This window comes from Sinohyriopsis cumingii, chromosome 10 (genome assembly GCF_028554795.1).
Source record: "Sinohyriopsis cumingii isolate HCF-2022 chromosome 10, ASM2855479v2, whole genome shotgun sequence".
Classification (NCBI taxonomy): Eukaryota; Metazoa; Mollusca; class Bivalvia; order Unionida; family Unionidae; genus Sinohyriopsis; species Sinohyriopsis cumingii.
In genome coordinates this window covers 45,997,468-46,024,429 of record NC_142970.1, presented here as the reverse complement: position 1 = coordinate 46,024,429, position 26,962 = coordinate 45,997,468, and the positions used below count along the sequence as shown (strand labels likewise).

The 26,962-nt window shown below is 35.6% G+C and overlaps 1 protein-coding gene across 1 annotated transcript in view; it reads right to left on the bottom strand.

The window, feature by feature from the left end:
* Window positions 1–26,962, bottom strand: part of LOC149789973 (uncharacterized) — a 101,360-nt gene that overhangs the window by 68,066 nt on the left and 6,332 nt on the right. Inside the window, exon 2 of the mRNA XM_089973149.1 lies at window positions 18,422–19,425. Coding sequence (XP_089829275.1) covers window positions 18,422–19,425 — 1,004 coding nt within the window. The remainder of the gene's footprint in view (window positions 1–18,421; window positions 19,426–26,962) is intronic.

Here is a 26,962-nt window from a genome sequence, read left to right as displayed (position 1 = left end):
TCAATACACACCAACTTTTCAATGCGAGCTTATACACACTGCCCAAACTGGACCAATCAGATGGGATTATAATGGATTCAAAATGCACAATCCGTCCAATGTACTTTTTTGCGATGGCGATATTCATATAAATGTTATTTACACATTCTATGTAATTGTTTACAAATATGTAGTTTCCTCCATAACAACCTTTAGAATAGAATCAGTAAATATACAGAAAATTTTGCTTTCATTCAGTAATCAACAACTCTAGAGCACATATTTGTTTAATTTGGTGATATGTTTGCACTGTGCTTGGTCATTTGGGATAAGTGTTAACACGTGTAGCTACGGTAAAAGAGATAATACCTGTCATGTGTGTTTGGTTAACATATTTCTGATGTGGCTTTGATCAGACATTCACCAGGAGGAATGTTAATCAATATTTTAAGATTGCTTTAAAAGGTTTCAACGAAGAACGTATACACCAAAATAATGATACATGCGCATTAGAACAAAAACATTATGTTTCAAAATGAAGATTCTTTACAAATGCCTTCAACACAATATTCGTGTTTCTCTACGTTGTTTTCTCGTAACAATTTACGTTTGAACAACCGTTATAGCTGTTGAGAACTACAAATTAAATAGTTTAAACCTCATTTTAACTACCTTGTTTAGGATAGCATCTGCTGGAACTGACCAATCAGATAGTCAGAGCACAAGCTTCAGACATACTGTAACTGCAGGTTATAATGGATTCAAAATGCACAATCCGTCCAATGTACTTTTTTTACGATGGCGATATTGATATAAATGTTATTTACATAGTGTATGTAATTGTTTACAAATATATAGTTTGCTCCATAACAACCCTTAGAGTAGAATCAGCAAATGTGCAGGAAATTTTCATTTCAATAAGTAATCAACAACTCTAGAGCATATATTTGTTTATTTTGGTTACATGTTTGCACTGTGCTTGGTCATTTGGGATAAGTGTCATCAAGCGTAGCTAAGGTAAAAGAGATATATTACCTGTCGTGTGTGTTTAGGTTAACATATTTTTACTGTGGCCTTTTATCAGACATTCACCAGGAGGCATGTTAATCAATATTTTAAGATTACTTTAAAAGGTTTCAACGAAGAACGTATACAACCAAATATTGATACATGCACATTAGAACAATAACATTATGTATCAAAATAAAGGTTCTTTACCAATGCATTCAACACAATATTCGTGTTTCTCTACGTTGTTTTCTCGTAACAATTTACGTTTGAACAACTGTTATATCTGAGAATCACAAATTAAAAAGAGGCATTTCATTTTTAACTACCTTGTTTAGGATAACATCTGCTGGAACTGACCAATCAGATATAGCACAAACTTCAGAGATCCTGTAACTACAAATTAACAGTATGCCTAAAAGACCGAAAGATCAATAAAAGAACACCCACCCCTAAAATGAAATGCAAAATAAACACAAGACTTTACATTAGTACACAACCAAACATGTCGACTGAACTTATATTTTGAGAAACCTCCACCTTCTGGTCAAACATTTATTTGTTCATGTACTATTACTTTATGTACTGAGCCACATGCAATATTAAATAACAATAACATGTAATAAAATCCGATATTGCATCCCTCATGTCTACATAATTTTGTTAACGTAACATTGTCAGGGCTTTCTAAATTAGCCAGTTTGTGAGTCATAACGTGAAATTGCCAGGTCGCTTTACATTAGCCATTCTGTGAGTACCAATACAAAACCCGAGTTCACTTTCGATTTCCAGACAGTGACAAATAAATAGATTGGTGGATATATATATATATATATATATATATATATATATATATATATATATATATATATATATATATATATGATACTTGAAACATGCATAAATCTATTTTGTGATATTGATAGTGTTTCCAGTGAAAGATACAAAAATTTAACAAACATCTCCCTCTCTCTCTCATATCACACCTGTCGCTATGATCATAATTTCCTTGTTTTATCCAGAATTTGTTATATAATTTTTATTAATATGCAGATTGGGGTATACGATTACATTATTATCCATTTGTATACAAAATTCGTTATGTGCCTATTATTATGCATTTCGGGTATACGATGACCCTAACCCTGAATTAAATTATTGATTTTCGTACTAGTTGTATTTTAATTTATTTGAAAGCATCTAATCTAAAAGACGTATGCCAGCACGTCTTCGACAAATAGGAAGGGTTTGTTTTTGCCACGCTGTGTGAAGTGCGCGATATTATACGAATGGGAAGAAAAACGTAGATGGAAAAATGATCATGAAGGTCAATTGGTAAAAGTAAGGAACGTATGACTGTATGCAGTAGATCTTAATAAAACCTACCTCACGCACTCCAATCTACCTGATTATTTTACTTATATAAATAATTGCTTTGTAAAGACTACGCTATTTAAATAATACAATTCAATTTAATGATACAATTACGGAATTTTTCATTAATTAAACAATTCACAGTTAAACTCATGAATACTTTGTAGAAATTAATTTAGATGTATGTTTTCTTACCGGCAGATAATTTACCCATCCCCTACATTTATTACATCCTATTATCATATGATATGGACAATGTGAACACTACAAATCAGTCTATGAATTACCTTTTGCCTTTGTTGTCGCAGGAAAATAGGATCATCAATCATATACTTCCAAGTACGTAATGACACCAACTGTGTATAACATTTATATAAAATAAGCATTGTCCTCTGACCGAAGAGCGATGTGCACCTACTATAAACAAACAGCTTTTGATCTGAGATAACCCAGACTGAAGTTATATTTAAACAGGTCCACTCTTTATCTAAATGACATTTTCAAACATGATATCCAAACTAATGCACTATTTACTTTAGCCGTGGTGTTACAAACTAGAGGCATATGTGCTATGTACATTGTCACAAGTTTTAAGTTGTTAGATAAGTAATTGTTTAAAATATACAATGAAAGACAAACAACAATTCCTGAACGCAATGAATCTACATTAATCATGCAACAATGTCAACACTCATTAGCCGACGTTTCAGTAATGGAACTTAATCCCGAAACAGTTTTAGCAATAAACTGAAACATGGTCAAATCTTCCTGAATAAAGATAGTAATTCGGGGTGCGTGCATACCCTTCCCTTGAATAGTGTCGCGACTGTGTATCTATATGGATTGTGACTATTGATTTCAATGCATACTCATCGGTTGTTATTCATTGTTTCATGCCACAACATGCGTTGCATTCTTTTACCAACACGATCAGTGATGATTTCAAGTACAAAGCAAAAGTTCAGACACACTTTGATGGAAATTTATAAAACAGGAAGACATAACGTAATATAATGTCTCAAATTTGATCTTGAAATGTAACTTTAACCTTCGAGACAAAAATGGCAGTATTCTTTTTCAGACTGTGAATATAACAAGTATTCAACTGACACGTGAACTTTCCTCTCAGATGTTAAAGGTTAAGGGGAGTTTAGTTCAATTTATTTTAGTTCGAGTTCCTTTGACCTTTCCCATCCCGTACTTGATATTAACATTTGGACTGTTGTGATGGGTTAGGTCACACAAGGTAACCTTCCAACTTCTGGATCTAACAAGAGTTGAGACATGAAGGAGGAAACTCGGTTCAAATTAATCTTCCTGCACGAAAGGACAGTCCAACACTTAGAAGACTAATTTGTATCCATTCTTGAAGTCACAATCTCCTCACAGACGTAGGGCACCATAATGATGGACAAGGTCTGATTTTGTTCTCATTTTTGCACATAATTACATACTGTATGTCCACTCTACACGAGATCAGCAACCTATGTACACTTCTGATTTTAGAAATAGTTTATTCTTGCCTGATAAAAAAAGGTTAGGGGATGTTCAGTTTATCTCGGTTTGTGTCATCTACCGATATAAAGAGAAGAGTCTTTCAGTTTTTATGTCTATTATCATAATGATAGACTTATGCAAAATATATCGGACAATTCCATACAAATATGATCGGTTTAAGGCATAGGAATAATACGACCGCCTAATAAAATCAAACTTTCAGGAATGATGAAAGCCAACCATCCTACACTTTCATGTGCTTCAATATGCAACAAGTCGTAAACGATAATCATTAAAGACTGAACGACATGGTTACACATGAAATGCGTTGCTCATCAAGATTACAACTTTATTTGTTTTGTTCAAAACGATTTCCTTTGCAATGCATCCAACACTTTTCTCAAGCATCTAGGTAATATGTCAGGTTTAAACGAAATTTTATTTATTTCCTTATTTATTTATCTATGGTATTTTTTGTTAATAACCAGCTCGAGGCATCTCGAGATTCGTGATCGTATTTTCATTCCTTCAGATCGTGGTAAAGTGACTTGAAAAACTACATACCTTACTCTGTCAGGCTCTTTAGTCTCAAAATGTTTAATCCTTAACAGTTGTGGCTTTTCAAAAAATGTATGCATCAGAGTTCTTCTTAGATCCACCACCGTCCTGAACTGACACTGCTAACAAAACGATCGGCACTTTATAGATCAAAGTCAAGTTTGAACTCAACCGTGTAATGTATTTGAGTCAATACTGCAGAGTAAATATTTGTATCCAGAATATCACGAACTGTTTTCTATTGTCGTTAGTCTTTGCACCATAATCGATAAAAATGATTTTAATTAATCGACTTTTTTAATAATTTTATTTAGATGTATTCCTTAGACGTATACCATATTAAAATAGATATGTGTGTATGTGTGCAATAGATGTTAGCATATACGTGATATGTAAGAAAATATGCTTGATTAATTGAGAGTATTAGTCCTACATTGATGATGTGTACGTCAGTGATAATTGTGTCATGTTCCTGCTACATTTCTGTTTTAAAACGAATATGTTTCTCTGAAACGTAATGGTAAAGCAAACATGCAGGGACACATGTGGCAGATGCTAAGAAATTCACAAATTTAAGATCTATAATACATGATGCTGTAGGTAATCTTGTCACATAATTTCACGAATTATGTCATACCACCTCTCCTTTTGTCTTAAAATCATTTTGACTCCGCAAGACGTTTGAGTGATGAATTCAACCAACATATTTCTGCTTATATGTTATTTGATGATTGTTTTATCAAAGAGCTAGTTCCTTTGGGCCGTATATATTTTATCCTTGAAACAAGAAATGTCTGAAAACATTGTATATACAGTAGGGTTTATTCAGGTTTCATTAGCAGAAACCATTTTGCAGCTGTGTAAGATGAAAGAATCACGCTAATCATGAAAAAAAAATGATTGTATCAATGAGACTAATCCGCGCCACCTCTTGATTCATTGTCCACAGTACACATCAATACACCATGTGGTCTCTTTGCCATCAGTTCATTTCGTTGGTGCTCTGTTAGTTTAGCATGTAATCTTTTGAAAAATTGACCCTGTAGTTAAGAGAATCGTACAGTAATGACCCGAATAGACTACTAGTGTTTGAGTTATTATAAGTCACTGCTAAATGTACAGGAGGTATATGGTACACTACATTATGTATAAGAAGTACGTGGTGCACTATCTAAAGTACAACAAGAGGTTGTGGGTTGATCTAGTATAAGACCCTGCTACCTGTTCTTTGGACTACATGAATACAGGACGTACGTGGTGAACTACATAATGGATTACTAGGTCTAGACCAAGTGTAATGCAGTTTTTATATAGTTTTTCTAACTCACGAAGTCCCCGTTGTTGTTGCTACAGGTATAACGTCTATAAACACACACACTCAAATGTCGCATGGCATGATGGGAAATTAGATAATTTCACATGTGAAAATGGAGGAAATATATGACATATTTAATACAAATATAGATATTCACATGTGAAAATTATTTCGCTAGTAAGTTTTTATATTTAACACTTAGGTGTGTAATATGCATATATTATTTTGGCTTTCGTAATTACAAAGTTCGTAACTATTGTACAAATTATCTATATAATAGACTGAGATTGCTGGATATATATTCGGGGTCTTGAGAAAAGCAGCGGTGTGATTGTGGAGTGCACCATATGATCCTTTATAGACTACTGTTGTAGAAGTTCGTTCTATTGACTTTGTTACGCAATACAAATCTCCTTATCTGATGACAAAACTCGTATCGGAATATCTATATAATATATCTTATCAGAAATTGTTGACACTTGCACGTGGGATAGAATGACTGCATTTACATTCATTTTTAATGCTGTGTGAACTTTATAATAAAGTTTATTTTCCTTAATATGTTTAAACGTGACCATGAGATGTACAAATTTCAAATTGTTTCTGAGCAATGATTTATAATGACTAAATAGTGTACCCATGAGCACAAGTTGAATCACTATAAATGAATTATATCGTGTCAAGGGAATGACAGGTCACAGCACTGAAGGCAATACACAGCCGTAATATGCTCTTTTGAAGTGATGTAACGACCCGCAGATAAGCTTCTTAGAAGAGTAATCAATATGGTGGGTTAAGGGGATGGTATACTCCAGTAGTTGGAATGTATATCCAGATCGTAATATCATGCACAGTTCCTTTAACAGCAAATGGAATGTAAAACAGCTAATTAGATACTCCTTTTCTTTAATTATGGACTTCCCTGTATATGGAAATCATTATTCGATCCTATAGAATTCAATAGTATAAGAATATGACAGCAGTATGAGAACTATCAGATATCAGTTCTCTCTCATATCAAAAGTGTTTTTACTTAATAATGCCCAATAATTATTTAGTTCATATCGTATTTGTATCGTGACAAATACCTGGTTGATAGTGAACTAGACAATATTGGAAAACACTTAATTGTTTTTTCATGCTCAAAGAGAGCTTATACGGTTACAGGATATAAATATTAATAGTATCCAAATTAAAACAAAGGGTTAAGTGTTTAGCGGTTAAAGATAGACTCTGAAACCGATTCTGGTTGCAATTGTGAATATGCACTTTTATGCACATTAGGTAGAGACCTGAGGAAGCATTTGGAGTTTACTTCAAACATGACCCAGAGGTCTCAGTTTTGACACAACTGGCATGGGTTCGCAACTGAGTCAATGATCACACAAAACACACACACACTAAATATCATACATGTAAAACTCTCCCCACCCCAAACTCCAAACCCCACGAAATCGACGAAACGTCTAAATGTTTTGTGCACATAGAGCACATAACTACATTCGAAGGTTTGAAGTCTCCATCTTGAACATTTTGGACGAGTTACACACCATTGTCCAACTAAAGAAACACATTCATATTTTATTATGTGCATGCAAAAGTGATCGAACCCCCTTTCTGTTCCAGCTACAGAAATAAACCATACTTCTAAAACCACTGTGCGCATGTAAAGACCACCCCAAACAAATATCTCAAGGTATCATATCTTTGTCTTCATCGGGCATGAGAGTTGCACGACATTATACAAATGCAAACACACACACGTACGTGCGGATGGTATCATATAATCACATTATCTCCCAAACGCGTGATAATTATAAATATTTCAAGACTTTAAACAAATTAGTGTTCAGTCATGACGATTATGATATTAGGTTTTAAAAAACGCCTGCAACCATTTTCGAAGCCAGTAATTCTGACCCATGATTCAAGAGCGTACTGTACATTTATATACTGAAGATGGCATAACGCATAATATACAGGCTGAAATCGCACGTTAAAAGTTTTACAATGCTAAATCCAAATTACCAGCTAACGTGTTCCAAGGAGGGGACGTTTTGTGCTTTGTGATGATAGTGGTAAGGGCACACGCTTCCATCCACTTATCAAATGAGATTGTGTCCTGCTCCCTGCACATCATCTCTGCAGCTATTAATTGTAACTGATATTATATTAGTACCTACCAATATTTATATTGATTTTTCCTAAATAAACTCGTGATTCTTTGTAACATATTTTAGATCAGATGATTTAAATATCATATGGAGAAATAAGTCGAAATGTAACAACAGTACGCAAAATAGTACTACACAAGGACCAACCAGAAAAAAGCAAAAGTCACTAAAAGAGCCTTAAAAATTGCATGGGGGAGAGCAAGGAAACCAGATCTCCCACCACATACGATGAGCGAGGGGAGTAAATAAATGTTCAAAAGGACACGACAAGAACAACAATAAATTAGGCCCACTGCCCAGTACAAAGGGAAGGGAGTTTTGTTCCAGCCTGTGCCTTTTATGGGATCAAAAACAAACTTCAATAACTTGATAGAATAGAGCTTAAAGCAATCCTAAGTAAATTTTTTCTTTACCAAAGAATAACCTTTAGTTATTTTACATACACAAAATAACCATAAAAGGGAGGACAGGGGCATTTTTAAAAATAGACGTATTTAATATTTCGGAAACACATGTCCAAACCAGCAAGACATACTGGTACGGATCTAAGAGGGGTGAACATAACGAAAAGAAATGTTTTATATTGCTTTTTAATGAGTTGCTGAGAGATGCATAATGATGAGCACTACACCCCAGCAAGATGGGGTGTCACTGTGACCTATATTCATACTTACATTACTTTAGTAAAATTGTGTTTGAAGTTCATTTATCAAGCGCTGTTTATGCTAGGATCACCAAACTGCATGAATATATGTATTCCTAATAATACCACAAAAAATACATGGTTGTGACCTATATTTCACATTTTACTTACTCTGTTATGTTTTGTGGTTATCTCATGACGAAAAAGAGCTCATTTTCATCTCCGTGAGTACTATACTTTCGTCACATATGTAGGTCACTGTGAAATATATATTTAGTCGAAAGTTTTATTTAAAATTTATTTCTCAAGCTCTTTCAGCAGTGGGCCTTTGGTGTTCGATTGGTCTATAGCGCTCTCCTTTACCATGACTGCCATCTCTCCTCTGTCCACGTCGGACAATGTGGGTATGTGAGAAAGCTTTCCTGCAGCTACCCGTGGGTCGGTGGATCTTGCTGGGAGTTTCCCTGGTTCTTCCTCCACCAGTTATGCTGGACCCCATGTATAGCTTATCGTGTGCTGAGAAATGGCGTTAAAGACAAAACCCTTACTACAAATAATAAATGTCACTGTTACCTACATTGCCAATTTTAATACCTTATCGCTTGCATTTATCTCATGACCTCATTGGTGTTGTATCTTCTGGATAATTATGATATACCTGGAATTATGAAATATGACGAGACGATGCTTTAGGACAATTATTACACTCTTGTCACCGTGATCCATACTTTCATATTTTAAAAACTATGGTTTGATTTGATACATTTACTGCTATTGCTGTTCTCTTTAAACTAGGTGACGTTTACTTATATCTCTTGAACAACCATACCCATGCCAGAAAGGATATTGGAACCTATATTTTATATTTTATTTACAGAAGTTGAGTTGTTGTATTTAGGTAAAGGCCATATATATTTTTGGCATCTTCTGTGTATACTGTCTTATATAGAGTCTTGAAACTTGGGGATGCATCTTGATCAGTACAACTCCTTTATTTCAGTAGTAGGACAACATCAATTATACTTTGTGCTTTACTGACTTGGGTTTAAATTTGTGTGCTATCATCATGCACATTATTGTTAATGATGTATTCATGAAATTGATGACGATATGCATCTCTGCTACCACTACACTTTTTCAACAAAGGAGACTCGTTGTGAACTATATTTTATCCTTTACTGGCTTTACTTAACTCTTGAAAACGTTTTTAGGACGGGGCCCCTAGTGGCAGAGTGGTCTAAAGCGATCTCCGTTATGGATCACTGCCATCTCACCTCTGTCTGCGGCAGTTCTAGTCTCGGATTCAGCCAATGTGGGTATGTGAGAAAGCTTGCTAGTAGCTTCTCGTGGGTCGGTGGTTCTTTCCCGGGTTTTCCCGCATTCTTCCTCCACCATTAATACTGGCCGCCATGTATAGCCTATCGTGTGCTGAAAAACGGCATTAAACCCGACAACAACATTTTTAGGACGTTATATGCATAATATCATAGATCGAATCACGTTACGGTGAAGCATCGTAAATGGATACAGTTTGATCAGTTTAATACTCTTTTTCCAAAACAAGTATATGCGACCGACATTTCATGCTCAGTAGTTTTAATGTTGTGGTGAATAGAATACATCAATGGTCTGTTCATGTCCGGGTCACGACATATGTTTATTAGAAGCATATATTTTACTATAATGTCAAAGCCAAAGAAGGTCACTGTCACTGACAATTGATGCTTCTTTAGCATGATTATTCGTGTTTATCATCACATCGATTCATCACCGCTCCGGTGGCCTAGTGGTAAGAGCGTCCGCCTCGGATGCGGGAGTTCGTGGGTTCGATCCCCGGCCGAGTCATACCAGAGACTTACAAAAATGGTACTAACAGCTGCCTCGCTTGGCGTTCAGCATTAAGAGGTTAGTGTTAGGACCGGTCGGCCTGGTGTCAGGATAATGTGACTGGGTGGGACATCATGCTACATGTCTGCGGCATGATGCCCCAGTGCTAGACATCACTATAAACTGCCACATTGCAGACATCGTAGCGATATGACTGAAAAATTGTTAAAGCTACGTTAAAAATCAAAATCACAAATCACATCGATTCATCTATGCTAATCTCATATACATGCTATGCTAGTCATAAGGCCCTTTGTGACCCATGCAGCTCGAAGTGTGAATATTTATTCCATTGTAAACGTTCCCGATTGATGACAATACATTGTATGTTGTGATATAATACCATTAGATTAACTGTGTATTGTTCAAATGAGTGAATACTAGAATTATGTACGAGGACAGCATCCTGCATGCTCTTCATGTGACACCTCACTTGTGGTTAATCAAGATAATTTTTTACGCATTCATTTTCTCCTTACTGCTAGATGCCTCTTCAAGATTAATGGAAGCCCGTGAACTTCATCTAGAATAATCTGGCATCTACTGCTGGACGATGTTAAAAGCAGATTTTAAGAACAACGATTTTGAGACATTAATACAAAATAATATTAATCCAAATATTTTGAACTAATTACAACAAACATGATGTTATATAAATTAATGTCCTTTGTCACATTATATAGACAGGTAGGCTGATACCTTGGTGGGTGGATAGGTAGGCAGATAGGTAGTCAGCACATCAGTAGTGGTCATGTTGTTAAATTTTCAAATTTTCAAATGAATAAAATTTCAAATGTCAAGACTAAATATTGCACACAAGAACATTCTTGAATTTGTAATGCAGGCACGATCACTTCAGTATGATTTTTATTTTCTGTTTGATAACGTTTGCAAATCGTTGTGGAGACTAGTGAACATTGTGGCGAACAATGTACTCATTTATACATGCTGGTTTAAGATGGACTATACCCTTCGTAATCTCAGCCAAATGTAGTCAATATATACCAAGAAATACATGTAAGTATCAACTATTATTCATACATTTGTTCATTTTGCTGAGATATATATGCTCCAGTAGACGCTATTGGACACTGCCTTTTGGGACCACATGCTTAATATGAAGAAACGAAAAAACGGTTATCTTATGTGGGGGCTGTAATCCCATTTGTCATAGACCCATTTAATGTCAACGAACAATACTTCTTTGCGTCATCCCCGTGAAATAATCAACTTAACTACCTACTCACAGACTGTCTGAGCTTTGTTCCAAAGGTCATAACCGAATACAGCCAATCTATGGGAAACTAACAAGTTGAAAATTCTCCCTGGTCAGCGACATTTCCTATTTCTTCCCCATGAGTTCATCAGCATTATCCAGGACAAGTTTGAAATTCTGTGCTATTACATGAACATTACTAGTCCAGACACTAACAAAATTGTAATAATTTCCCAATGCTTATCCACTATGCCTTTCCATCATGTAAACGAAAAACAACTCGCCAGTTCTTTTGTGCACGTGTACCAGATAATCATCATGCCCATAATATTTCATGAATTTTCATGAAGCGGGTTATTGGAGATCTGAAATGAATAAATTAACCTACAGAGTATATCACATTTTGTGCAGCGCTAAATTTCAGAACTTTCCTATTTGCAGGGAGTAGAGATTTTGTGATACACAATTCCAGGAGCCACAAGAGAGGTCTGGAAATATCCATTCTCTGAGACGCTGTGAGAAGTTGAAAGGTGTGCGGGGCAAGACAAACATAGTATTACTTTGGATTCAGTATGAAGAAGAAATCTGAAATTTTATGGAATTCATGGTAATCTCAACTACATGCTAGTAATCAACTTTTGAATGTTCCCTAGTGCACATCCTGTGTCTTCTTATATCACGGCACTTAGAAACCTTGTTGATTAAATTTGAAAATGTCACCGTAATATTCATTTTGAGCCATCTTTAACGTAATTCGTGTGAAGGTTCCAACAATATAATACACATCTAGCGCACTGGTACAATATATTCATCATAGCTGTAGTGTTTCATAAATATTCCAGGAGTCGTGTTGTTGGATAGATGTTCACATACAAGACGTCTCGGTGCTAAATTATAGGAATAATAAACACAGCTGTGGTCGCCAATAATACAGTTGCACTCTTAATTAGTTTTCATAAACTGTAGTATAAGGAAAGTTTTGATGCTAACATTTTGTTTGTATGTTGGTAAGCTTGTATGCATTCATCTTCAGAAAATGTGTATTATCTATATACACAGTTCATAGCTGGTGGACGGCTCCAATGACCTAGCGATTATGCGTGAGGTCGCGGGTCCGAACCCAAGATAAGTCATACCAAATACGTATAAAAATGGTATGAGCGGCTCTGCCTCGTTTGACACTTAGCGTTGATAGGTTAACATTAGGAGTTATCTGTCTGGTGTCAGGATAATGTAACTGGGTGGGACACAATGCTACATGTCTGCGGCATAATGTCCCAGTGCTAGACATCACTATAAACTGTCACGCTGCAGACTTCGTTGTCTTATGACTGAAATGTTTTAAAAGCTACATTACAAATCGAAAACACAAACGTTCACACAATTCGCATATATTCTGGCTAAATTTGTCAGTTTCTAAGTTTCTAGAATAATTCTGTAACTTCCCATTCGTTGGGCTAGGTCATATGAATAGGCAAAATCGACGCAAAATGAACAGTATTATTTGTGACCTGGGGTCTATTGCGAAATACAGTCGCAACATACGGTGTATGTAAGGAAGGAATTAAGCAACCAAATGCATTCCGATTTTGAATTCATTCCCCACATAGTGTTCTTGTTGTAAGACTGCAGATGTGTTTTATGTTATTTTTATATATCATTCGATAGGAAAACATTCTTTGGGCTGTTAAGTAGAAATAGAAAGTGCTCATTATTTGGACTATAATATTATTCTGGAACTGTTATAAATTACTCGAAGGAATTTTGGACAACGCCATCTTGACAACGCCAAGGTTCTTAAAGTACCAGTCTGTTTTCCGTTTTGTAATTTATAAGGAACTTTTCATTTATATAGTTTCTTCATAGACCTTTAAAAGGGTTAGTTTGGATTCAATTCATAATAATGTGAGTTCTTCTCACATTTTATTTATAACTTTACTAGTTAAATAGTTTGTTGACTTTTACAAACCTTGTTTGGTTTGCTTTATTTTGCTATTTAGTTTTTGACAATAGAGTCGTAACAATACACACTTTATAATTTGTATCTATCCTAACCATGTGACTTATTTACATATATTACATATACACTTAATACTTTGCATCAATCCTAACCATGTGACCTATTTACATACACACTTTATAATTAGCATCAATCCTAGCCATTGTTAATATGCATATACACACTTGGCATACCTACTAATATATAGGATTAATAAATCTGATTTTGTTTTCTTCGTGAGAAGTTTGCCTTAGTCTTATGAAACGTAATGATCAGGATGTCAGCATAACGTAAGTCTCTCTCTGCCAAATTTTGTGGATGTGAATGACAAGTAGTTTTACAATTACTTCAATCTAAACACGTAGCCATGTATAGAATCTGAAGAAGTATCAAGACATAAGAAATCTGTCAAGCCTACTCTTGAAACATATGACACATGGAAAGTGAGAAATACCTTTACTAATGATTCTAATGGGTGCACCGTCTGGTGTCATTTAGTGGATGGTGTCAGACAACCGTGCCATCACACACACGTTATCATCCCAGTATGTATCAACACCTTTAGGAGGCATAAGACTCCGATGATTGTAAATAAACATCATCCTAACATCCACGTCAAAACAGTACAGGGAATCGGCCAAAGACACAATGATGTAGACACACGTACAGGATGAATTGAGAGCGACATAAGTAGCTGACGGATCACACACACATTCAAACCGATGACATATATCCTCCTTTCTTGTGCTGTTGACAAGACTCCAGTAAAGTTTACCTTCATCTTTACAGTTATCAGATATGACTATTTTTCTATTTATGTACAAAAATTATCAAGACGAAACCAATATTGGTCTCAAAATCCATTATATATTGGGTATGGAGAGAAGCATCTGTTGTCCAATCTGCCGGGGTATATTAACATAGACAGATGCCTTGTATACGAAGCTGTAAAGACGATGGAATTGAAACCGTGTTTATTTCCAATATACAAAATTTTGGTTCCTTTTCCCCGAAAAGGTAAAATTTCACAAATATGGGCTTCTTCTTTCCAATCAATTCAATCTTACATTCTTAAGGAGGTAAATCGAAGGACAAAGTTGATACAGTTACTCTGGCTAACCTGATTAAAAACCAGGCTGGTATATCTACAAGCAAAGGATCCATAAAACTAGAAACGCCCACGGCTACACCTCTACTAAAACAGTGTGTTCCTCGAAACATAATTATTCAAATGCATAGAAAATATTCAATAAGCACAGCATTATGATCCAACTTAACGATAAAACAGAAACAAGAATCACTGCTGGAACTTCCATTTCAATATCCGTACACATCCATTACTGTTCCCCCGGCCCAGATGCAGAATATACGGAATCCGGAAGACTCTTTCTTAACAAATTTCGTCACTAGTAGCATTATACTTTAAACAATTGCACAATTCACTTCCAAATTTATCATACGAAACAAACCAGCTGACTTAAATTATTCATCGAAGTTATATACATACAGCCGTTGTTTTTGTTTTTGTTTTAAATACGTCATTTGTTTAATGCTAAAATTCTCATCTTGGTATTTTTCTACTCTGAGGTACTCGTGGATAATATGTATTTTCATGTCAAAATACCATTATGTGCATCATTTTTAAAACCCTCGGTATTGCTTTGTTATTGTTTTACATGATTCCAATTTGCTCCCCTCCTAAAACACAGTCTAAAATAGATCCAACAGAGTAACAAAAAGGTTTGGCCCTGCAAGTTGGATGAGCTTGGAGCTTGTGTTGAGCATTGATCAAAACTGATATGGTCATACGCTTCATTAATGAAATTATACTTCATCTTTGATGATGCATTACTGATGAACTATTATTAAACAAAATGCAAGCACACATTCCAACAAGACGTTTCAAAAATAGTTTATTATTAATATATAAAGAACAAACAGAAAACGAGAAACAACAATAATACCAACAACTTATATGTTTCGTATAAGTTCAACTATTCGGGTTTTTTTTTTGTTATCTTTAAAATCACGCTTTAGAATTGGTGAATACATATAATGCACTCTAGATTTAATTTTTTTACGGAACATGTAAATACATGTGCAATATGAATACTGTGCATGTTAAGAAGCAACATGGGATATCTTCTCCAGCCATGATTTTAAATAATGATGAATAGATACGTGTTTTCATAATTATAAAAAAGTGCTGTCCACGAAAAAATATATGTAAATAAATTGACAAAATCTGATAATTAGTATGTGGACAACTGGTCCCAGCTAAATGATTGATGGATCTTTTTAGATCTTGTTACATATTGTTGACATGGGTGAACATGTTAGTAAACTTCTGTCATCATTTACTAATATGTTTGTTTCTTCCAAGTATGCCAATATTTTACTGTTAATTGTATTGCAATATATTTGATTCTTCCTATGTGGGAAAGTTGCCCCACAGCATCTCTAAATGAATTGTGTTGAAGTGTGCCATATATCGGTGACATATAATGACATGTGTGTAATCTTCTGTGCCCGATGTGTTATTTTTGTATCTGATTACATGTGTAAATCATTCTTTCATCTGAACCACGAACGTTAACGTTCATGAAAATAAATAAATTTGCCGTACTTTTTGGGATGTCTCCCTCTTTGGATTTTGAAGACAAAATATTTTTGTCAATACTTGATTTTTTGGATTAGGGTCGGGGTCCTAATTTATCTGCATAATGATGGCTGTTTAAACGTTGTTTGAAATCCTGTAAAGAAAACCTCATGTCAATATAAGTTTGGAAACATAAAGATAACAATATTTTAAAAATGATCACCATGGCGGACGCATTGCAAGTATGAGGGGTACTATTTACATTTGGGTCCAACAATACGTCATAAGAAATGATTGAGTGAACCCAATGATTATGATGATCAGCTCAAGGGGAGTAGCCATTTTCAATATGGCCACCATATAAATCTTGACAGATATCAGATATCCACCATGTTTATATAGAACAAACGACAAAACGGGAAGTCTTTCGTCAAAATTTCATGTCAACACGTCTATCAGTTCAAGAAGAGGTATTTTCAAGATGCCTACTATTATAGCCGTATTGGACACTAGATTTAGGGTAAACTTATTACATTATAAAGAAAAACCTTTTTATGAAAACCTCATGTCGGTATGACACTCTGTTCTGGAGTAGTAGTGATGACAAAAGTTTCAAGATGGCTGCCATGGTGACCATATAGGATGTACTATTGAACAATTTTCATTCAAGACCAATTAGTCCTTGGGCTTAATATATTTTGAAAGTTTCATGGAATCATTTGAATAGTTTATGAAAAGCATCAAATAAACACATCGGACTACGAGTGCCTGATGGACTGCGTGTGCCTAATTATGTGTGATTGTATAAGCTTTTATCTTATATGACCAATAGAGCTATACATTTTGTGTATGTTCCGTAACTAAATGAAATTTGACAGATATAAAGTGTGCGAGATATCGAAAAATGTCCTTTGCGTATTCTTAGTTTTAAATTCAGTTTTTGCAAAACATTATCTGTTAAAATATATATCAGAGTTAATCATATGATTTAGGATCCGGTGATGAAATACCCTTCCTTGTCAAAAAAAAAACTTATTTTGTCAGCTTTTGACTAAAAATAATTCTTTAGGTAACCATCGCAAAGCAGGTTCAGGCGCCTATGAATATCTGACAATAGGGTTTCTCTGCATTCTGGCCATGTCTTAGATTCGCAGACTTTAGATTGACCAAATTATTAAGTTCCTTATTCAATTCCTGTTAAAGTACTTTTTATATTTTATTGTAGAAATTTGATGCAGTAATACAATCTGGTTACATTCGTGTGTAAAATAAGTTCAGAGTATCAGGTTCATTGGAAAAGCTACAATGTATATTGAAAGTAATTGGCTTCTCAGAGACCAGAGTGTCAGTAGTGTTCCACGGACTAAACATTTCCAGAAAGTATAAAGTAAAATGGAGAAACAAGGACCACCCTTCAGTGATTAACATTTAACTACGTGTTTGTAGCGTATTTCCAGCGCAATTTAATAATATTCTACGGGCAGTTATTTATCGTAGTATTATGAACATTCCTCTAACATATCGCTTCTTTGTATTGCGTTCTACTGCACAGCGACACAAGCTGGCAATCGCGTAAACCGCCTTTTACATAGAGACGTCTCGGCTGTGAGCTCCAAACTGAATCTCGTTTGTGAAGACTGGTGTTGTAAGATAAAAGATTAAAATACAGAAATTTCCGAATTTTTTATTTTACGTTTGTCAATTATATTCTAAGCTGTTAAAAGCAGGCAGGTTTAGGTATAGACAACATTATCAGTTCACAATTAGCAATTATAGAGCAACATGCAGATGTGATAATAATATGGCATGAGTTTATAGACGTAAGAGAACCATCACCTAGCTGCATCACAATAAGTCAAGAGGCCAAGCGTATAATTTTAAAGTGATATATATATATATATATATATATATATATATATATATATATATATATATATATATATATATATATCATACTCGGTTTATCTCCTGACCCGATGTACTATTTACATACACACTTCATAACTGTGTATATCTCGTAATCAATTGCACTAATTCAATCTATTTCATTTTGTTTTCTTTTGTAAAATATACCCTTAGCCTTATATTACAAAATGTTCAGAATATTAACATAACGCAAATCTCTCTCGACCGAGCTTTATGGATAAGACTCACAATTGGCTAAACTGTTACTTTAGTCGAAACACATTTATATAATCTGAAGCAGTAGTTATAAGAATCTTGTCATGACTACTGTTGAAACAAATTGCCATTGAACCGCAATTAATACCCTCTGTGATGATTCTAATGGGAGTTCCGTTTGATGTAAGCTGGTGGATGTTTTTAGACATCTGTCCCACCACATAAACGTTATCATCCCTGTCTGTAGCAACACCGACGGCACCCTGAAGAGTGTCAGGACTGTATTTATAAATCATCCTACCATCCATGTCAAAACAATACAGGGAACTGGCATCACGCACAGTAAGGTACACAAGGTTGCAAGATGAATTGACAGCGATATAAGTAGGTGAAGGTTTACACTTACAGTCAAATGGATAACACATTTCCTTTCCTGTACGTTCGATCAGACTCCAGTAGCATTTACCGTTACCATAACTTCCACTAGATACAGCTATTTTCCCATTTCCCGCTGAAGCGGCACCACCACATTGATATATGCTTTTAACCGTCATGGTGGGTTTGATGGCTCCGGTTGTTATACACAGGAACTGAACTGTCTTCTGATGTGGTAAAGTTACGGCCACCTCCTGATTATCCACAACACATATGTTCCATGGTTTGTCTGTTAGTGTAAAGCTGGCGATGTATTGGTAGGATGAATTCAAAAGAATAACTTTCTTATTCATAAAATCTGCAAGCATCACCTGATCCCCTTGTAAGTATGTGACCCCTGTAAACCATGGAGTGCAATCATCAGACCCTTTTATCTTCACAGTATCCTCCACATCAATCTGACATTCCTTCAGTGGCTTTTTCACTCTTGATATAGGAAAACGTTCACCTTCATTTCTGCATATCACTCTCCCAATATCAAATCCCTGCGTCATGATGCACTGGATTTGTGGATCAATTTCAAGACTTAATGTGACAGTACCCAGCTCTTCAAATTTTTCTTTAATCTGTTCGTAGTATAACTTCACCTGCGATATCATTCTGTCAGATATGATAAATATCTGAAAAAAGATAAACTTACGTAAATGGAAAATAAATCAGTAGAATCTTTCCAAATTACGTCCTTCACATTTTTATTATTTTAATTTTGTCGAATATAGGAAGAAATCACAATAAAATATATTAGATGTCTATGTCCCAAAACATGTCATAACGTGAAAGTATCATGCATCATTTAATCAATCAATCAGTCAATCGATCGATTGATCGAGAGAACGAGAGAGAGATACAGATCTGCATCATTGCAAGATGAACATACTTTTCTTCCTTGTAGCTAAGTTCCAAGGGTCTGAGTTTAGCATTCAGTGGCCCTATCTCAGACGAAAGAAATGTTATCAGAGATATGCAGCACTACAAACGTGTGGTTATGTATGTATGTGCATGTGTGTGATTTGGATCTTTAACGTAGCTGTAACAGTTTTTCAGTCATATCGCTACGATGTGTGGCTGTTTACAGTGATGTAAACACTAGAGGCATCATACCGCGGACATGTTCCACCCAGTCACACTATCCTGACACCAGTCCGACCAGTCCTAACACTAACCTCTTAATACTGAGCTCCTAGAAAGGCAGCTGGTAGTATCATTTTTATAAGTCTTTGGTATGACTCGGCCCTGGTTCGATCCACTTAGACCAACGAAGCCGTTGCACTACAAACGTATGAAGGTACAGAAAATTCTGCATTGCATGTAGGCGTAAGCAAAATAATGTACGTGATACTATCTTTAAGTGCTTTGATAATAAAATGAAAGCCTGGCATTATTATGGAACGTAATTATTTCCAATCAGTGAATCTATTTAAAAGAAATGAAAAGATGAATTAAAAGTATCCTGAACACTTAAATTCAAATAGAAACGATCAGACGTGCAAGATCAGATGTACTGGAATGTATATTACCAACTGAAATTTAATTTGGAACACAAATACTAGAATTTTGTAACACATACACACGGACACAGACACACAGACACACACACACACACACACACATATATATATATATATATATATATATATATATATATATATATATATATATATATATATATATATATATATATCTGTCTATCTATCAATATATATATATATATATATAGAGAGAGAGAGAGAGAGAGAGAGAGAGAGAGAGAGAGAGGGAGAAAGAGAGAGAGAGATTACGGGGAGGGTAGGAGAGACATTGACAGACAGGGAGAGGTAGACAGACAGAGATAGAGGGTGGATTGAGATCATACATGAGTGTTAAACTGATCGAATAATTTCTATCTTTTGCGAGTCTTGCCATTTTTGGACGAGTTTCTTAAGTTTCATTTGAAATTAGCGTAAATGTGAAATTCTTTTCATCCCATGACTTAACCGCATAAATGACTCTGAAATACATTCGGATGAATCGGTAGTTAAAATTGAATGTATTGCTTGTAATATGAACCTTACGCGGTTGATCTGGCGTTAAATAGCCGTATATTTCCGTGATTGAAACTACTTTCGTGTCTTTCCTCGTAGATATTGTTGGACGCAATGAATGTAACTTTAAATTCAAATTCGCTTTCAGTTTAGCCCACCCTGAACAGCTAAAAAACGGGGTATGTAATAAATACAAAACCGCATTCGTGTATGGTTCCAAGTCCGCGGAGAAAAACTGGTTGATATGGCTTTTGAATGCGTCTCAGCTCAATGATCTCTACATATCCCCTACTTTATATCAATCTTGTTATTTCCACGGACTCGAAACAAAACACATATTAGTTATTTGTATGCATCAGTTGGAGAAAATTGATATCGTCACATCGGTGATACCACTTTAATCGCCAAACTGGCTGTACCCCTTTGGGAACTGCTTTCTTTTTCAATGTAGGAAATATATCTGTCTAATTATGTACGTTGTGCAAACTTGTATGTCCATATTTAGGCCTATCTCATCTTTATTTTTATTTTCTTATTTCCTCTCTCACTTCCAACATATCTCGTCTTTCTCCCTCCATCAAGATGAAAAGATCTTAAGATATGTCAGTACCGTAGTGTATTCATTTATGCATTCAATGAAGAGTTTGCATCAAAAAGTACGCTTTAAGTATTAACGTTTTATTATATGCCCATATGTTTTTTCTCCTTTAACTTTCCATTGTCAGAATCGTTCAATATTTTACGACACTGAACACGCGCGCAACTTCATATTGCACTCATAAAGGAACACTTTCTATTGTAAACAATGGACGCAGACGCTAGCACTTTTGATTTAAACAAATCATGTACACTCGCGTAGTAGGCGCTTTATGTTTTGGTTGATTAAATTTGAGTCTGAATGAAGGAAAGCAGATGTGTCGTGGACTGTCACATATCAGCTGCACTGGCACGATTCTTGTTAACTTTTTTGATACAATGTTTCGGATTTAGGCTAGATATATAGCAGACGTCAGAAAGGGTCCCTACAAATAACATGCAAGTGACAAGGCATAAACTGTCTTCTTTAGCTGGTAATATGAATGGCAAAAATATACTGATAGTTTTACATCCTGAATTTCCTCAAAATGTACTTTCTTAGTTATGCAAATCCAAATTACATGAGCCATGTCGTAGGTTCTCAATCTTGATTACACATTTCGAAATTGTACTGTAATTTCGAACATAAGTGCATTTACTTTCTCCTTGCTGCCCAAAATATGAAATAAGCATTAAATTTCATAGCGTCTTTTTGAAATTGCAATTGAAGAAGTTCATATTTGTCCACATTATGATTTCAAACACTCAATGACAGAAAGAGAAACACATTTGCAAATGTCAGCATTCGTTCACCATATGACTCCAAATTTCAATTTTAACTAGACACGCCATTTTCTTTTGAAAGTTATGTGCAGCGCGCGACTAAGTTCAAATTTTTCTGGGCGGAGTTATGTGCGCAGTAATAATGTTGTTGTTGTGTAATGATGACTCTGCGCTTGTGTATTTAGTCTGCAATACGGCATACATTCAGTTACTTTGTTTCTTGTAGTGTATTTTGTTAATATAATTAAGCATTAGGTAGAATAACAAAATGAGCATATAATAAAAAGGTTACTGCATTTGTATGGAAAAATATGAACTCGTTTTGTCGGATGGATATACAGAACTCCCAAGGTCGTGCAGTATTTCATCCGAAAAGCTCGTTCATATTTTCCCATACAAATGCAGTAACCTATAATTTATCAGTTTCCAACAGGAATCGAAACATTGTCACTGAACGTCTGTGAGCTGTTTTCTGTTTTCTGTCTGATCTTCTGGGTCACTTATACAGTATCGTATACTTGTTATACTCAACGACAAACAGTACACAATTTTAGGAGAAATCTCTTTGCAAAAACAAAGCAAAAGAATGTTTCTTTAACAATTTTAGTTCTCTTCTCAATGATAGTGATTTTTGAAAACGACGGAGAAATCGGAGATTGATGAGCATTGATTGTAAACATGGGAGCTTTTGGAAAATGTAGACATGATAAGATGTATATTAATTATTATATTAGATGTATCAGATATTGGGTTCCAATTTTGCTTATGCGAAGCTAAAGAAAGAAAAAGGAAGAAAGTAATATATATATATATATATATATATATATATATATATATATATATATATATATATATATATATATATATATGAAAATACCTGGCATTTAAAGTGTTGGTATAAAGCAAATTGATATACCGATACTATTGGTATATCAAATTGTGATCCGACCATGGCGCATTAATACGAATATATAAACATTCTTTCAAATGCGGGCGTATAGATCAATGATGAATTCTAGTCATTCATTAATCATTAAGGACATTTCAAAATAACGATAAACAGTATTAATAATAATAGTCACTGTTTTCTAAATGAAATTAAAATGGTACACAATTTCATCGGAATCCATTTTTCCATTCCCTCTCCCCTCTCGTGTGTAGGGGACAAAACAAAAGAGCAAAACTCTAGAGTGAGAGAGAAAAACATATGGCGCTGGACGATAACATTAAAACTGAACATGTACCAAGTAACCTACAATAATCTGGTTCGTCGTAACGATGTCTTCACGATTTCCTTGGGATCTCTCTAAAGTGTTCATAATATTAATGTTAAATAGTTGCAATCGCACGTCGACACTAGGCCTACAGATTAAATTTGTCGATTACGAGCTTACAAGGCACGCATACTGTAGCGTATATAATGATTTGTTGGTGTTGATTCTTAAACCTATTATTATGCTCTAAAACTCGATTATGAATTATTAAATATAAAAATGTCCAAATGGTTACCCCGTCCCCCCTTCTCTCTCTCTCTCTCTCTCTCTCTCTCTCTCTCTGGATTATCGCAGCTAGATACGGGCGAAAATGCATGATAATACAAGCATGGTGATTTTCGCTTGTGTAATACGACGATGCCTCTGGACTTATGAATGATGTTAACGTTTAGTCAAACTGTCCAAAGGAGAGAGAGAGAGAGCAGTGGAGTCACTAGGGGGTGCGGACCGCACCAAGTGACACCAAAATGATTGTTTATGCGTTTGGAACTTTTGTGCAGGAAGGTGGTCCATGCGGGTGACATCATGAGTTACCGCAGTGGGAGAGAGAGATAGACTTATATAGTCTTTATAAATGTTCAATAAAGCAGAATAATGACTTAGATGAACTGTCAATATATAAAAATATTTAAATTACCTCTTGTTCGTTCGTCATTTCGCTTAGTTTCTATTGCACGCTAATTTACATACGCCAGTGCGTGAATGCCTGTCAGTTCAGGTTCAGTGTATAAGAGGCTAACCATGTTTGCAGTCCATTCAAAGTGCAAATATGTATTTGTATGCAATCTAAATAAAATATATGTATAGATGGAAATGCATGAATGATATACCACTCGTTGTATCAAGTTTTCATTAAACGGAAATTCGGCAAGCCTCGTTTCCTTTTAATGAAATATTTATACATCTCGTCGTATATCATTGACACAGCGTACATATTATACATGTATTCCCTCTCTCTCTCTCTCTCTCTCTCTCTCTCTATATATATATATATATATATATATATATATATATATATATATATATATATATATATATATATATATATTCTGTATTCAAGCTAAGGAAATCTACTTTGCAAATTCGCTAACTATATTATGTCATACGTATATGGTTAGTATATGATCTCAGATTGGGAATTACTAATTAATAATGAATTAATGAAACAAGCTGAATAATTTCCAACTTCTACGAATCTTGGCGAGCACAATTGAATATTATGCAATGAATATCATAAACGCAGTTTCAAATTCGATTACCAATATCATTTACCAATATATACAAATTGCAATTCAAAAGACAAATATTCGTCTAATCAGCAAAACATTCGATACATACTTTTTGCAGCACTGGATTTCTAGTGGAAATTCCTGCATGAAGTTATGGTGTTCACTTGGTCAAGTCATCTAGAGTTGTTAATGAGCCATTTAAAATTGAATTAAGGAAACAAGCTTAACCATTTTTATCTTTTACGAATCTTGGCGAGTAAAAGTTGATGCTATTTAAAAATTTAATTCATTTAATATCAAATCATTTACCATGTGAGATTTCGCTTATCCCATACCTTTCATTCTGAGTGGAAAGACTCTAGATAGAAAGAAAAACAAATAATTTTCGACATTTCATTTCATTCTAGCACGAAAGCTACACCTTACAATTCTTATGGGTGAAATAAAATTATCCCAGACGCTAGTCTAAACAATTGTGCTAAATTTGATGACCAATAGCATTTACAAGCAGGTATGTTTTACTTTGAATTACAGATAAATGGCAAATATCCCTCGAATAAAAAAAAATTAAATAGGGACTGCTTACAAGTTTTCCAACACTGGATCTCCAGTGGATATTCCTGTGTGATGTCATGCAGTTCACTCTTCATGTCAGATGGAGTTGTCGTGGCGCCATATACACGGAAGTCAGGTTACCAACATAACTGTACAGGACAGGCCACATCAACTCTTATTCAAGCGGCACAAAAGCACCTTCTCTAATACGTTGAGCACGTTTGACGCCAACCTTGACATACCTCAACTGCTTTTCAAAGGACGTGGACACGGCACCCAGTAACGTCTGCCAGGGGTCCACATGAGCAGTATTGTCTCTTTACAGCCCCCCCCCTCCCCATCTATAGATATCTGCCAATGCGTTAGCGAATTCGGTTGGCCTTTGTGGACAAAGATTAGGCCTCTTTGTTACGAATGGCGATACCATCCATGGTATGCGCAAAGTAGTAAGTGCATGTGCATCGCCAAGCATGTGAAGCGGAAACCAAGCCTTGTGCAGCGAAAACAAGGGGTCGCCCTGGCTCACCACTTTCTGGGCTGAAAGACAATAAATGAAACAGGTAATTTACAACGGTGCTGACATGTAATTCTGCCATGTGGTCTGCATCTTTAGACGTGCTCTGGCAAACTCTTGTGAGACTTTGGCTTCTTCTGTCAGGTTCTTGATAGGTGGTAGACAGTTCGAGCAACCTAGCGGGCTGAAGTATGTTTCCGGGATCTTAGTATCCATCGTGCTTCCACAGGCAAACCGGCTCCTCCCAAAGCCAAGGCAGCCAATAATCAGAATGCATTGTAGCTGTAAGCAAATCAAGGAAATCGTGCAGGCTACATGAAGAGCAGTGGGGAGAAGGGCTTGCTCCCAGGCTTGTAGAAGGCTGACGGAAACTGGCCATTCTGAATGCTAAACAGCGAGTCCATGATGATATATAAATACATGTCTGTCGCCTGGGGTTTTCTTTCTTCGATTTTCAGCGTGCCTTAATGAACCATGGAGCGTGTGAAATAGCGAAGATCTCATATCGATGACAGGAGAAAACCGGTTTTTGGCAAAATGCGCCAAAAGCAATAGTCGACGATAGCGTGTCGTTTATACCATTCGGTGCCGCAGAACTTAAATGTACAAGCTAAACATTTTCCCCACGTACTGATCTGCGTGGGTCAACAACTTCGAAATCATTAGAAATACTGGTAATGATGTTGCTAGCCACCCCACCCCCCACTTAGCTGTCGATTGCCCTGGCATGTCGTTAAAAATCAGGTCAAATATGAGGTGGTATGAGAGGCCAGACTGTTTATATGGCATGTGGCCATTTAGCAGTTCTAAGTCGAACGGCACAAAGAAGAGGCTTCCAAACGCTGCAGCAATAGACGAGTCTGACTGTATATCGGGAAAGGCCCTGCCAGCGCCGAGATCTGTAGCGGCAATGTTCGTGTTCTGAACCGCATTGCTCATATCCTTTTAAGTCAGCCAAGAATGTTTTTTCCTTGAGCATGACACTTATCTTTTAAGCGATGCAGTCTTTCTAGAACTATGGTACTTTGAGCATTAGTCACGACAACGGTGCACAGTATTATCTTTGCATCAAACATGCGGTACTTGGAACGGTCGAGTTTGTGGATCTCCTCTCTCTCACACACACACAAGCGTTAACACTATATGAGGAACTGATGAGTCTGTCAGTTGGGTATGTGGTCGGATTACAGTCGTCAGAAGACCCC